The sequence below is a fragment of the Macaca fascicularis genome, chromosome 16 (assembly GCF_037993035.2).
Source record: "Macaca fascicularis isolate 582-1 chromosome 16, T2T-MFA8v1.1".
NCBI classification, from domain to species: domain Eukaryota; kingdom Metazoa; phylum Chordata; class Mammalia; order Primates; family Cercopithecidae; genus Macaca; species Macaca fascicularis.
In genome coordinates this window covers 11,736,568-11,751,901 of record NC_088390.1, presented here as the reverse complement: position 1 = coordinate 11,751,901, position 15,334 = coordinate 11,736,568, and the positions used below count along the sequence as shown (strand labels likewise).

Here is a 15,334-nt window from a genome sequence, read left to right as displayed (position 1 = left end):
AGCAATAATGGTAAGTGTGTTGGTTAATCTAAATAGGAGGCCGAGGCAGGGAGATCACAAGGTCAGGAGTTTGAGACCAGCCTGGTCAACATGACGAAACCCTGTCTCTACTAAAAATACAAAAACTAGCCAGGCATGGTGGCGTGTGCCTGTAGTCCCAGTTACTTGGGATGCTGAGGCAGGAGAATCGCTTGAATCCAGGAGGCAGAGGTTGCAGTGAGCGGAGATCATGCCACCGCACTCTAGTCTGGGTGACAGAGCGAGACTCAGCCTCGAAAAATAATAATAATAATAATAAACAAATAAATAAACATTTGGTATATAGGTATAGTTCCTGGGGCTTAAATAAATAATAGAGAACAATCTAAATTACTAGGAATGATAGAATATAATTTGATGGATGAACAGGAGACGTCAAACTATCCTAAAGTCTTTTAATCATTGTGAAGAGACTAAAAATAGTAATAAATTTATTTATTTAAGGATGCTTATTAGAATAGCAGTGATAACCATTAGAACAGTAGAACTACATGGCATGACATTCAAAGTAGCAAAGGAAAAAATGGAATAAGGAAAATAAAAGAAAACATGTAAATTATACCCCAAGGCAGACAAAAAAGGAAGTCAATTGAAAAGAAAAAAAATAGCAAACTAAAATAACATAATAAAATGGCAGATTTAAATTAAAATGTACCACAATTAATGTTAATGAACAAAACCCTCCAGTTAAAAAATACATATTGCTAAAGTGGATTTAAAAAATCAGTTCTATGCTGATTATAAAAATGTCTTCTAATGTAAGGGCACAGCAAGGTTGAAAGCCAAAGGATAAAAAGAGATGCACCAAGCAAATATCACCAAAGAAAAATTGTTTTAGCTACATTAATAGAAGACAAAACATACTTTAGTACAAGAAATATTGCTAGTGATAAAGAAGATGTTTAATGTTTGGTTAAAAGGCTCAATGTTCCAAGAAGATATAAAAAGTCAAAATCTGTATGCCTATAACATAACCTTAAAATATATGAAGCAAAAATTTACAGAATTACAAGAAGAAATTGACAATATACCACCAAAATGGAAATGGAAGATTTTTAATATAATTATCTTAGTAAGTGATGATAGATTAAGTAGATTAGAAAAAGGCAGTGAGGATACAGTAGATTTGAACAGAATAATTAACAAACTTGAACCAATAGGCATACATAGAACATTCCACTCAGTACTTATAGAATATATATTATTTTCAAATATGCCCAGAAATTTATAAGAACAGAATATGCTATAATAAGGCCAACATCAACAAATTTCAGAAGCTTGTTATTAGAGATATCATTTTTAAACCACAGCACAATTATGTTGGAAATGAAGAAAGAAGTATAACTAGAAAAGTCCCACATTTGAAAAATTAAAAAATCTAAACCCATTATAATGAATATTAAAAGTATTTAGAACTAAATTGTAATGAGATTACATACTAAAATGCAAGATGGAGGTAAAACTGTATTTAGAAGAGAATTTATAACTTTCAATGTTAGCATTCAAACAGACAAACAACTCAAAATTAACAAGCAAATGTTAGCCAAAGAACAGAAAATAAATCCAAAGTAGTAAAGGAAATAATAAAATAAAAGAACAAATTATTGAAATAAAAATAAAACTACAATAAATAAGATCAATGAGTTTATTAGATAGTTTTTTTTGTGTCTGGCAAAACTAAGAAAGGAAACCAGAAAGCACAAATAAAAGTGAATAGAAGGCCTGGCACGGTGGCTCACGCCTGTAATCCCAGCACTTTGGGAGGCCAAGGTGGGTGAATCACCTGAGGTCGGGAGTTCGGACTAGCCTGACCAACATGGAGAAACCCTGTCTCTACTAAAAAATACAAAATTAGCCAGGCTTGGTGGTGCATGCCTGTAATCCCAGCTACTTGGGAGGCTAAGGCAGGAGAATCAATCACTCGAACCCGGGAGGTGGAGGTTGCGGTGAGCCGAGATCGCGCCATTGCACTCCAGCCTGGGCAACAAGAGTGAAACTCCATCTCAAAAAAAAAAAAAAAAAAAAAAAGAACAGAAATGAAAAGAGGGAGATACCATAGGCTTTGCAGAGACTAAACAGTTGAGAGGATCTTATCCATTTTATAACAATAATTTGAAGATTTACATGAGATGGATACATTCCTAGAAAATATGACTTACTAAAAGTGACTTACTAAGGAATAGAAAACTTTAATATCTTCATAATCATTAAAGAAATTATAGGCTAAAATCTTCTTACAAAGAAAATCCCAATCCCAATAAGAAATTTAAATCAAACTTAATAAGAAATTTAAATCAAACTCTCACAGATCAAAAAATTTCAAGATTACACCAACTCTTCTGGAGAATAAGTAAGAAGGATTACTTCTTGTTTTATGAAGCTAGCAAAATTACAAAACCAAAAATCAGATACAGACAGGAAAAAAAAAAGAGAAAATTGAAGGCCAAATTCAATCACAAACAGGTGCGGTAAAGCTAAACAAAAGATTTGCAAACACAATAAGCCAGAGAGTATATTGAAAAAGATAATACTTTATGTTGGGTATATCTCAGATGCTAGGTTGTTTTAACATTAGAAGCCAAATAATATGTTCACCACTTAGCAGCTTGAGGGAAAAATCGGAATTATCTTAATGGACATAGATAAAACACTTGATACAATTTTACATCCATTTATGCTAAATACTCCTAACAAATTAGAAATAGAAGGGAAGTTCTAAAATCAGATAAAGCAAATCCACAGAAAGCTCAGAGCAAATATTATACTCAGCAGTGAAATGTTAAAAGCACTCCTTTTAAGATCGGAGACAACACTAAGATGTGTGTTATCCCCACTTTCATTCAACATTCTACTGGAAGTCCTAGCCAGAGTGGTAAGATAAGAGATAGAGATATAAAGCATAAAGACCGAGAAAGAAGAAGAAATACAAGTATCATAAATTTGTAGATGATGACTATGTACATAGCAAACACCAAAGAATGTACAGATGAATTGTCAAAATTATTAAATTAATTTAGCAGGATGGCTAGATACAAAATCAATGTACAAAATCAATTCCTTTTCTACAGAAAATACGATTTTAAAATATCATTTATACTAGGAACTAAAAAACAAAATACTGAGGAATATATTTGAACAAAAATATGTAAAATTTTAAAGATAATGATTACAAAATTTCACTGAAAGACATAAAAAGGATGTAAATAAGTAAAGAGATAATATGTTCTTGGACAAGAATACTCAATATCATCAATTCTACTCAAATTGATCTACAGTCACTACAAATATAATTAAAATCCCAACAGATTTTTTTCTTCTACAAACTGATGATTAAAATTTATATGAAATAGTAAGAACCAAGAACTGTCAGAATATTCTTGATGAAAATGATCCAGGTGGAGACCTGCCCTGCCAGATACTGAGATTTGTTACTAAGCTACAGTAATTAGGATTTCTTCATATTCATGAGTGCTAGATAAAGGACTATTTAATCTGAAAGAAAAAATTTTAACATGTTTAGAAGAGAATACAGTAGGGTATCATTAGGATATCCAGGCAAAAAAAAGGATTTATTTAACAAGACAAAAGAAGAACAACATAAGGGAAAAGTTGGACACATTTGGCCACACAAATTAAGAATTCGTTTATCAGAATATACCATAAGTGGAGTGAAAAGACAGGTCACAAAATGGTAGACTCCATTTGTAAGACATATAATAGCAAAGGACTAGATATAGAATATGTAAGTAATTCCTAATCATAATTTCAAAAAGGAAAAAGCAAAATCCAGTAGAAAAATGAGGAACAGATATGAATAGGCAGAGAAAAGGAAACATAATGACTCACCAAAAACATAAAAAGATGAGGACCTTTTTATACTCAGAGTACTGCAAAATATTTACCACAGTGAGATACTATTACACTCCCACCAGAGTGGCCAGGATTAAACAATTTATCAATACTAAGAGGTGGGAAGGATGCTAGGCTGTAAGAGCTTTCACCCATGGCTGTCTCTACCTTGGAGGGAGCTTGGTATTATGTGCATACTCTTTGACTTAGCAATTCTGCTCTTAAGTATACACCCTAGAGGAATGCTTGCCCACTCCATGATTACGTATAAGAGTACTTATAGCCACATTGTTAAAAGGGAAGCAGTGTCCTTAGGAGAGAGCAAAACCACTGGAAACAACCCAAATGTTCATCAACTATGGAATGGACAGATACATTGTGGTACATTAATCTAAGGGAATACTGTACACAGTGAAAATAAACTACTGCTATACTCTCAACCTGGATAAATCTCAAACATAATGCTGAGTGAAAGAAATAGAACACAGAAGAATATATGGCATACAATAATATTTCATTTTTATAAAGTTTTAATGCAAGTCTCCATATAGGTATGTGTGTATGCATACACATATGTATACATCCATATGCATACACATGTGTATATATCCATACACACACACACACACACACACACACACACACACAAAGCAATGAAGAAAAGCATGGAAAGGATTATGTCACATTTTGGACACTAGCAACATCTTACAAGGAGGGAGAAGGATTTAAACTTTAAAATATAGCCAATGTTCTGTTTCTTAGCTGGATGATGCAAATTCACAAATTCACGTATTCTCTTTAATATTGTTCTCTAAATTGTATGTATGTTATATTTCATCATAAAACTTTTTGTAGAGAGAGAATGGGAGGTGAAGAACCAAAAAAAAAATATATATATATAAACACATCTTTTGAGAAATTTTGCTGTAAAGGAGTGCATACAAAAAAATGTGTTGTAGCTGGAAGGACTTGTGGGATCACGCTCCTTTCTCTTTTCCAGTGTGTCAAATATCACAATATGCTTACATGGTATTAAGAACATGTAAAGGAAATAATTGATAATGTTGGAGATAGGGAATATTTAAGAAGGTAAGTCCTAAGGTGAGAGGAAAGAGTTTGAACTTAGAAACGCAAGGACAGCTTATCCACAGTCACAGGTGAGGTGGTTGAATATCCAGCTTCAAATGCAGGCATGTTGGTAGATTTGTCAGTGAAAACGTGAATTAGTTCTCTCATGATTGATGCTAATTTCTCAGTGAAATGAGAAGCCAAGTCATAAAAGTAGAGAAGATATTTGAAGGAAACAGAAGTCTGAGAGAATTGGGAAGCGTTTAGGAAAATGTGAAGGGCCTACTGAATTTTATGTTCACAAATGAAATGTAGGACTAGTCATTAGACTGGTTTGATTTTGCTTCGTCAGGGATGAATTGCTCAGGAGCAGGTGTGGAGCGCTGAGTTTAAACAGTCAGGGTTTTACAAGGTGGGAACGGGAGGGAATAGGGACCAAGGATGAGAGACTCTGAGAAAGCAGGGGAGTCGATGAATTGGAAATCCTGATGGGTTGAAGAATTCTGTGTGGCAGTGTTGCTAAGTAAGTGAGGCGGAAAGATAACAGGTGGAGGTCAGGCAGTGGAATGCTTCCACCTGAGCTTCTGAAGGCAGAGCAATTACTTCCCCATCGTTCTCTGAGCCCCACTGAGAATACGGAAGAGATGTGGGTAGCAGAGGTATGGCAGAGGGAAGGGCATCGGAGGGAGGAGATCAACAACATAAGAGCCAGTCTGATGGAGATTCTGTGGAGGATGGATCATGGCCGGTGACTATCAGCAGAAAGTGGGAAGGGAAATCTTTGAGCCAGACGCTAAGATCTACACTGCTGAGGAAGAGGGACTAATGGCTTGGTGGGTGATGGCAGCAAGGCAGAGTGCAGTTGGTGTTGTCTGAGAATTCACGTCAGGGGAGCTGGTGATTTTGAGGGAGGATGGTGGTGAAATGGTCTGGAAGCAGCACTGAAGAGCAACCACACCTCACCCACCTGCAGGCCCATTGGTAAGAGGGATATAGGAGAAAAGTCAGCCTCCACTTGGGAGGGCTGGAGGGGAAGCAGTGTCCTCAGAAGAGAGCCAGGTTTCAGTTGGAGCAAAACGGTGATGAGACAAGATGAAGGGGACAGTGGACATTTGCTGCTGTAAGATCCTGAGGTCTGCTGCAAGGGCATGGAAAAGCTTTGCAAGTGCAGGGGTAGGGGTTGAGTAAGATTAGGGCAGGAAGAGCTGAATGAGATGAGAGTTTATGTAACAAAAGGGGGTTGGACTTCTGGCAGTGAATGAAGTATCTAAAATGCAGTGCAAGTTGGGATTCATCCTGACCTATTAAGGAAAGGTGGAAATCACATAATTACATGGCACAGAGGAGACAATAATAATTTTTAAATTATTTCTATTTTATCTAATCCTCCAGAATGCAATAAAACCTTCTCCTAAAGTGTAGCACAATAGCCAGTTTTTAGAATCACCAACTGTTAAAGCTGGAAGACGGAAGGCACCTTAGAATAATTCAGTTGGGCTGTCTTCTTTCAGAGGTGAGGAAACAGGGTTTCAAGGACACAAAGTCAAGCCTCCTAATTTCTCTACTGTGTGCTTATCCTGTTAAACCAACCCCATTAGATCCTTTGAAGCCTAACTGGTTGATGCCCGTGGCAGCTGCTGTTACCACGTCCTGTATCAACCATGTGTTTTTGATCTTTTCACATCTGGGGTCTTAGAAACTCTGGAGGGACTTCCCCATGCAGGGCTGAGCAATTCCTTGAGACAGCAGTGGCTGGCCCGTGAGCGCATCTTTCATATGCAAACCAACCATTCCAGAGTCCAACCACCTCCTCTGTGGGGCTTTCACAATCTGGGTCATTATCCCCCTGCCCTAATCAGCCCAAGGCCAGGTCCCAGACAATTTGGAATAGTCTCTATGCCCCAGAGGTGCTGAAATGTTCAAACTCACCAATCCTGAGCCTGCTTGCCATGACTCATCTATTCCTTTCCACAGAAATCACAAAAAAGGCTCCTGCCTGTATTCTCCGCCCCTTTCTGCCTCCTGATGGACCCTGGAGCTCCCCTGTGTGGCCCTGTGTGGCATGCCATACACCGTTCTCCTGGGAACTGTGAGTAATAATCTATCTGCTGTACACTGTCCTCCTGGGAACTATGAGTAATAATCTATCTTTTTATGGGAGTCATCTGCTGCTCTATGGCCTTGCTGTGCCTGAATGATAAAACCTGCATTTTGAAACATGCTGGTTATCCTTGGATTACCAGACCTAGCAATGGAGAGGGACCACAAAGCAGCTGTCCCCTCCAACAGTGCTCCATCCTGGGGCATCTGTCACAGTCCTACCACCCACCAGCATTTCCTCTTCTTGCCTCTGAGTTCCTCAGGGAAGAAAAGCTTTCATGAATGTGGAATAATACCCAGGAAGCCCTATTTAAAACATCCCCTGCTGGGCATGGTGGCTCATGCCTGTAATCCCAGCACTTTTGGAGGCCAAGGCAGCCGCATCACCCGAGGTCAGGAGTTCGAGAGCAGCCTGACCAACAGAGAAACCCCTTCTCTATTAAAAGTACAAAATTAGCCAGGGGTGGTGGTGCATGCCTGTAAACCCAGCTACTCAGGACGCTGAGGTAGGAGAATCGCTTGAACCCGGGAGGCAGAGGTTGCGGTGAGCCAAGATCACACCATTGTACTCCAGCCTTGGCAACGAGAGCAAAACTCCATCTCAAAAAAAAAAAAAAAAAAAAAAAAAAAAAAATTCCCACAGAGCGTTCTTGGGGTTTCCTAGGGTAGTCAAACATTACCCTTGGAAAGTCTCTTAAAGTTTATTTGTAGATAGATAAAATTCTTGATGTTGCCATTTTCTTTCTGCCTATGGCTCCAGATCATGGAGCAAGGCTGTGGCAGCATTAAGCAAAACCAGCACTAAACTGAGGAGGGGTCAGGCTGACCTCCCTGCAGTGTCGTCCAGCACTCCAAAGGGTGATCACTGTGCAGAGGGACTGGTGGTCCCCAGTGGGATTCTGAGATGGGGGGTCAAGATTCTAATTGTGGTGTGTCTCTGGGGACCAGTTCAAGGTAAAGTGACCAGGGGACTGTTGACCACATGGATTGTTCATTCAGAGGATGATGCTCTGGCTTAGAGAGCCTAGTGCTGGGCTGGGTGGTCTAGGTCACAGTAGGACAGACAGAATTTCATATCCAGCCTGTTGCATGGTGAGAATGGCACAGACAGGCAGTGAGGAGCACAGGGTTTTAGTGACGTACACATTGCTCAGCTGGATAATCTGAGACAAGGAGTAAGAGGTAAAAGTAAAACAAAGAGGCCCATCAGATACCCTCTGCTTCCCAAGTTTAAAGAGATGGCATGGAGCTGTGAAGGGAGCTTGGACCTCTTATTATTGTCTCTAATATTCCTTACCACTTAACCACTTGCCTCTCACACACTGGATGTCAAACGGAAAACAAAACAAAGAGGGCTTCTCTGGTGAACAAAGAAAAGGGCAGGACTTAAGTTACCATGATGTCTGCAAGTCTAGAACCTCTAACCAGCTGTCTTAATTTTTAATTTAACCAACATATCCATAGGGAAAAAATATAAAAAAGGTTAAAAACACGGTGTTCCTCGCAGCCTAGCATGCTGGAAGAAAGTGAAAACAACTGTCGTACCTCTGAGTGACGTGGTCCACAAGATGCTGTTTGAACAGGAGGCTCCACCTCTTAATAATATTCAGCAGGGATGCCTTAAAGGGTCGAATATCAATTTTCATCCAGCTGTCAAACACCTTGATGGGCTCCAGCCTGCACACCTCTTCATAGAGCGTTTCGTAGGAGTCGATTTGCACTTTAAACTGAGAAAGGAGGGGAGGGCTCTCCGGGATGCCATCTTCCACGTGGTCTTCAATTTCCTCCGGAGTGAGGATGTGCCCGTACAGCAGAAACTGACCCAGAACCTCCTTCTGGTCCTCCACATAGAGGTGTGAATACTGGCTGAAGGTGCTCCGATAGCCACAGCAGAGGCCCATCATTCTCTGGACTCTCTCCATGAGCGTGTGCCGCATGTTTGCCAAATCTGGCATACCGTCCAGGTCGACCTGCGGAAGCGAGACAATGGCAGGCAGGTTATACCAGTGCGTGGCAGGAAGTTCGAGACTCGGCTGGAGAGGACACAGTTGGAGGGCAGGATGGCTGCAGCTCCAGTACCTGATAGTGAGGAGAGCCGTTTTGTGGGGAAAGCCGTGGCACCAGAGATGATATCCTAAAAATGCTGGTGATGAGACCCTCAACAATGTCATAGAAACCCCCCTTCACGCCAGACTCCAGAGACGGATAGAAAACTAGGTCTGGGATGGCTAGACTCAGTTGTGCTTCAAATATTGGGGTAAGTCCTGCCTTACACTCTGAAAAACACGGAAAACAAGCAAACAAAACAAAGAGTGGATAAAATGGACAAAGTAGAGGACTGTTTTAAAAGCATCCAGACCAATGCTTTCCTTTAGATAAGTTGCTAGACTGTAGAAAAATGGAAATGTAAAATTTGTTTACATCCCATACAATGTGAGGGTGATAGTCTTGTAGTGCTTCTCAACGGGGGAACCACTGACATTTGAATAGGCCAATTCTGGTGCAGGGCTCTCCTGGGTACTCCAGGATATTTACTTTGCTTGTCTTCACGGAGCACATCCTAGTGACAGATCAGCCCAAGCCTCTCCCCTTCCACATTCTCAAATGCCTCTTGGGCGACAGTCCAGCCTCTGGTTGAGAAGAGATTGATTTTTTTTTTTTTTTTTGAGATGCAGTCTGGCTCTGTCACCCAGGCTGGAGTGCAGTGGCACAATCTCAGCTCACTGCAACCTCCACCCCCCGGGTTCAAGCAATTCTTCTGCCACAGCCTCCTGAGTACCCGGGACTACAGGCACGTGCCACTGCACCTGGCTAATTTTTGTATTTTTAGTAGAAATGGGGTTTCACCATGTTGGCCAGGCTGGTCAAAAACTCCTGACTTCGTGATTCACTCACCTCAGCCTCCCAAAGTGCTGGGATTACAGGCATGAGCCACCGTGCCCAGCCGAGAAGAGGTTGATTTTTCAAAGCCCATTTCTTGGAAGCAGCTGATTTCTTCCTAGGCACAAGCCATGTCATTCCACTGATCACTCTAGGTGAACAGGGGCAGGCTTGTCAACGATATACAGACACGAACCACAAAGAGAAATTACAATTCTGCCTATTTTGCTCCTTATCCTTTTCTAAGAAATAACTTAATTTATTGCTGTGGTCCTGTAGTGATAAAAATTTTAAAAACAGTATGAATAATTAACAAATCCCTGATTACTTACTAGGTCAACTTGCCTTGCTAAATTTAAATCAAAATACAACGCAGAGCAAGATGTTCCAGGTACAAGATATATGCTTGAAATTTTTATCGATAACCACTTATTTTTATATGACTTTTCAATTGTAGTTAAATTTAGGAGCCTGTTATGGGCTGAATACTGTGGGTGGCAGAGACTGTTCACTGAAATCCATTGTTGTCTTCTTCCCTTGAAATAGAGTAATAACTGGGATTTGACCAGATTTCCCAGCCCTGCTTGCAGACAGGTGTGGCAATGAAATTTCCTCACCAGTGGATGTAGGACAACATGATGGTGCCACTCGTGGGCTGGGACTCTTGAGACTGCAGGTGACCCTTCTCTGTACTCAGTCTCTTTCTCCTCTACCAGACTATAGCCTGGACATGGCAGTGAGTCAGCTCAACTACAGAAATGAGGACAAGGCCCTGAAGAATGGTGGAGCCACAGGACAGAAGGAACATACCCACCAAACTGGAACACTCACCTTCGACTCTTTCTTTCAGGGTAGACTTCTCTCTCCTTGAAACCATATTGTTGATGGTGTTTTTGTTACTACAGCTTAGCCATTCACCCTAAGTAAAATACTGCAGTATACTCAAAATATGTAAGAATAGGGCTTGCCTTCAGAACTGGAGGGATGACAAATTCACATTACTGGACTCGGGAGAGTCCCAATATTTAACTTAAGGGAACACAAGATTGGACTCGGGAGAGTCCCAATATTTAACTTAAGGGAACACAAGATTGGACTCAGCAGACTCCCAATATTTAACTTAAGGGAACATAAGTTTACCAATAACAAAGTAATTATACTACTATAAGTTTATAAAATGGTATAGTTTATAAAAACTACTATAAGTTTATAAAATAGTATAGCTTATAAAATCACCTATAATTTGCTATATGTACTCATGACATATTCTGCATTAATATACATATTATGTACTTATAAATTAATAGATAAGGTTGCATATGGTTTACAGAATTCAAAAGACTTGAAAGAATGTTTTAACTATATGAGATTTTTTGTCCCATATGTTGACATGGGACTGTAATCTCTACACTGGATGTAACACCAATGTAATTATCATCCAAAGCAGATTGTCCTGGTTCCACGATCTTGGTGCATGTAAATCATTTTACTAGGTAAGAGGAGGAGGGGCATTTCTCCATTGAGTGGGAAGCATATAACCTATGCAGGGTTTGGGTTGAGAGATGACAGGGAGACCAACCCAAACCTTGGGAATGCCCTCAACAATGTCATAGAAACCCCTGCTCTGCTCTGGACTCCAAAGGTCAAAGAAGTCTACTCTCCTGCAGGTTAACAGTCCAAGGTGAATGTTCCAGTTTGGTGGATAGGTTCCTTCCATCCTGTGACGCTACCATTTTCCAGGGCCTTATCCTCATTTATTGACACAAGTAGACAAAATGGTAAGGTGGACCTAGGATGAAAAAGCCACTTAACTGAGCTACTGCAAGGGGTCACCATGATTTTCTTCTCAGAGGCCCCTTTAGGCTCCTTTACTTCCCCTTAGATAACCAGTGTCTTTTAAATTTTATCTATAGTGCTTCAGATCAGGCAGCTGATAAATTCAGCTCCTGCCCTTTCAAAGGAGAATTTGAAGGGCCTCTATGTTGTGAAGAAAATGTGTTCCTCTGTCCTCCTATTTCCACAAAGGGAAGGAAACTTTGATAATCTTGGAGAAAGACTGCCATCTCTTTTCTCCATCCCCTGGTCCCACTCTGTCCTTCCCACAGGTGGGCACATGGCACATGAGATAGCCCAGATCAGGAGAACCAGAGAGCCACTGGTCAAGGATGGAGTCATTTAGGCACCATTTCTAGTGCATTGCCTGCACCCAAGTATGGCTGGGGTGTCTTCCTAGATTCTCTATGGAGGGCTTAGTGATGAAGCCCCCGAACCTCCAGCATTAGAGGAGGCTTGGTCAGTTCACTAAGGTGAACACCACCAGTGCTGGTCCATAGGAGCCAGTTGTGCAGACTTGGTGCCCGTATTCCATGCCCCATTGGCTTGTTGCTCCCAGGCTCCAGAAGATGATCTCCTACGTTGCTAACTATGCTGGGTTTCCTGAGTCCTGTTGTTGATTTCCTTAGTTTGGAGCACCCCTGTATCCTGCAAGCAAAGACCATGCCTTACACCTCACCCATTCTACCTATCAAGACCATGGGGATGGCCACTGGGGCTACACTCAGCGTTGGGCCTTGCTTCTCTCTGGATTCTCAACCTACGTGTCTGCAGGTAGTCTCTTTTATGGGCTGGATATCTGGACACTGGCCTTGGACTATTTATTTTACATCAGTATTTCATTTCGATCCTTGAGTTTTAAAAACTCTCATCTTACTTCCATCCTCTAGCTTCAAAATATTTACCTCTGCCTTTCCATCTTGACAAATCCTTCTATAGGCTCTTTGCTAAGCAACTCAGAATCTGCCAGAATGTGAAGGTTTAATTCAACTTTTAGTCCTGAACTCTTCTGCCCTGTCGATCTCATCATTTACTAGTCAAGGTTAGCCCTTTCTATATCTTTCACTCTGTGTACCTTACCCCAGTTTATCCACTACATCCACTACAAATTCAAAGCCTTTAACTATTTTTTAAAAGCTTCAAAGAATGCCCATTCTGTTCTACACACTTCTTTTTCTTCTGAAAATTACCTCCTCCCCTACTTCTTGTATGACTCTTTTACTCAGAAAAACTTCTGTTTCTTCCATTTAACCTGGTGGACACAATCTCTTTGTGTTCTCAAAAGGCTACAGAGATAAAGTACATGAAGCCTGAAGGCACAGAATGTCCCCCACCCATTGCCATAAGTCAAGCTTGGATGAAGCCTTCTGCCTTCATTACTAACAGTGCTTCCTGCTTCTTAACTTGGTCACTCCTCTTTACTGAAGCTTGATTTCGAGTGAATTCGCTTTTATGCTTTTGCTATGTGCGTCACTATCTTACAGCCTGGTTTATTATCTAATTTTAAGCGTCAGAAATCTTTGTCTTTGAACAATTTAGAAGTTCAGTACCTTTTCTATTTTCCTGTGCATCATTCACAAAAAGTCTACAACGTTTTGGGAAAAGTCACAGAGCACTCAGCTGCTCTTCAATATAATTCAACAAATGTTACTGTCATTATCTTTCCAATAATAACCCACATCCATAAGCCACTAAGTACCAGTATTTTCCAGGAGATACTTGAGGGAGCACTCAATGGCAAGAAAGAATCCATTCAGCAACATGTTGTCAATAGAGTTAACATATGTCTTCCAGCTATTGGAGGTTGGGTCTGCGGAAAATAGACCCAGGTTTTCCTATAAAAGGAAGAAGAAAGGATATAAACCTTGTTTAATAGCATGAAAGAACTGGTAATCAACAGTCAAAATAAAAACAACACATGGAGAAAAAAATTCTCTTGTGGAGGATTTGCTGTTACATGTGTATCAAATCCACTCTGCCTAACGAGTATTACCATTGATTGAAAGGAAGGCAAAGTTAGTCCATGATGGGAATATAGGGGTCAACCTGTCCCTGAGGAAGGAGGATGGGGTTGGCCCAGCTTCTCAGAAGCAATGCTGATGGATGCAATGTGTGTGCTTCCTAAGTGCTGGTTGATAAACTGTAGAGGAAGCTGCATCAGGGCAGAAGTCAGGGTAGGCAGAGGAAGGAATTCTAAGGGTAGACAGTATTAAGATTCAAGGTTTAATAAAAATTTCAGGTTCAAAGAAGCAAAGCATTTTCTGGTTAATTCTTAGAAATGAGCTGAAGTGTTTTGCAGGTGGCATTCAATACTACTGAATGATTTAGAAAATGCATACAAATAAATAAAAAATGTTGCGCGCTTTCTCTCTCTCGCTCTCTCTCTCCCCCCTCATTCCTCCCTGCCTGCTCCTTTACATGATATACTCTTGACCTATTGGCACCCAAACATCCCATGGTAACAAGGTTTGGGCTTCAAGGAAAGGAAGCCTAAATGCTCAGCAATGCCAAGTACAGACATCCCATTTACTCTTTGTCATTTGCAGTATTAACACTTTTTACAGTAACTTTCCAGTTATCTAATATCTTCAGAGAAAGCAGGAACTAACTTGCAGAAGCAACTCTTCTAGATGACTCATATTTACCCCTTCAGGATGTACTGCCATGTTATAAATCCCCCCGGATTTAAACAGTCTCATGATCCTGCTTTTAGGTAACATAACTCTACCATTTCTAAGATGCAATACCTACACCTTTCTTTCCTAAGATGACTTAAAGTCCATCATCATGCAAATCACAACACCATGACAAGACAGAGTTGCTATCAGGTGTTAAGATGCGTATGCTTGTTTGCTTCCATGTTAAATCACGGCTAGTGTTTATGACTGCTTTGTATAATTGTTCTATCTTCTCTGACTGTCAAGCTATCAATATAATGTCTATATCTTTCACCTTTGTTTACTGCCTCAAATCTATTGCAGTCTAAGCAACAAACGTGTTGGAATATTCTATGAAGTAGGAAGAAATAGTTCATGTTTCTGATTTTAACCACAATAGAAGAGAGTGAGATTGTACTTGCTCTTCTTCTTCAAACAAACATAGAACTGATTATAATAAAAGAATTAATTTGTTTGGGTAAGTGGATAACAGACAGAACAGGTAACAGGATAACAGAAAGAACAATGTGATCTTTGAAAGAAGGGACTTACTCAAAGTGAGCCGCACCACCACCTGGTTTTCTACCCAAAAGCCCTTTTCAAACTATGGCATAGGTTAGTGGAGCTTAGTTACAGCATCCCTGCTGATAGGCAGAGACGACAGAATTTGGAGTTTGGTGCTGCTGTAGTGGCTGGGTCCTCTTGAGTCTGACTGAGGGATCAGCTACATATGTTTAGAGCAAGGCTCTGTAAGACCTGGTAAGAATAGTTGCAGAGGGGCTTTAAGCTGAATGGAAATTATGTAGGCCATATAGTGTTGGAAGATGTTAGGGTTTTATCAGAAATAATGAAGCAACCTTGCAGATAACCCAGGAATTCAGTTGAGACCCTGGAAACACCATAAGTTA

General features: G+C 40.3%; 1 protein-coding gene across 1 annotated transcript in view; it reads right to left on the bottom strand.

Annotated features, from left to right (window-relative positions):
- DNAH9 (dynein axonemal heavy chain 9) overlaps positions 1-15,334 on the bottom strand; it is a 374,175-nt gene that overhangs the window by 295,713 nt on the left and 63,128 nt on the right. The window contains exons 15-17 of the mRNA XM_005582917.5: positions 13,469-13,604; positions 9,136-9,332; positions 8,602-9,026 (exon numbers count right to left, since the gene is read on the bottom strand). Coding sequence (XP_005582974.3) covers positions 8,602-9,026; positions 9,136-9,332; positions 13,469-13,604 — 758 coding nt within the window. The remainder of the gene's footprint in view (positions 1-8,601; positions 9,027-9,135; positions 9,333-13,468; positions 13,605-15,334) is intronic.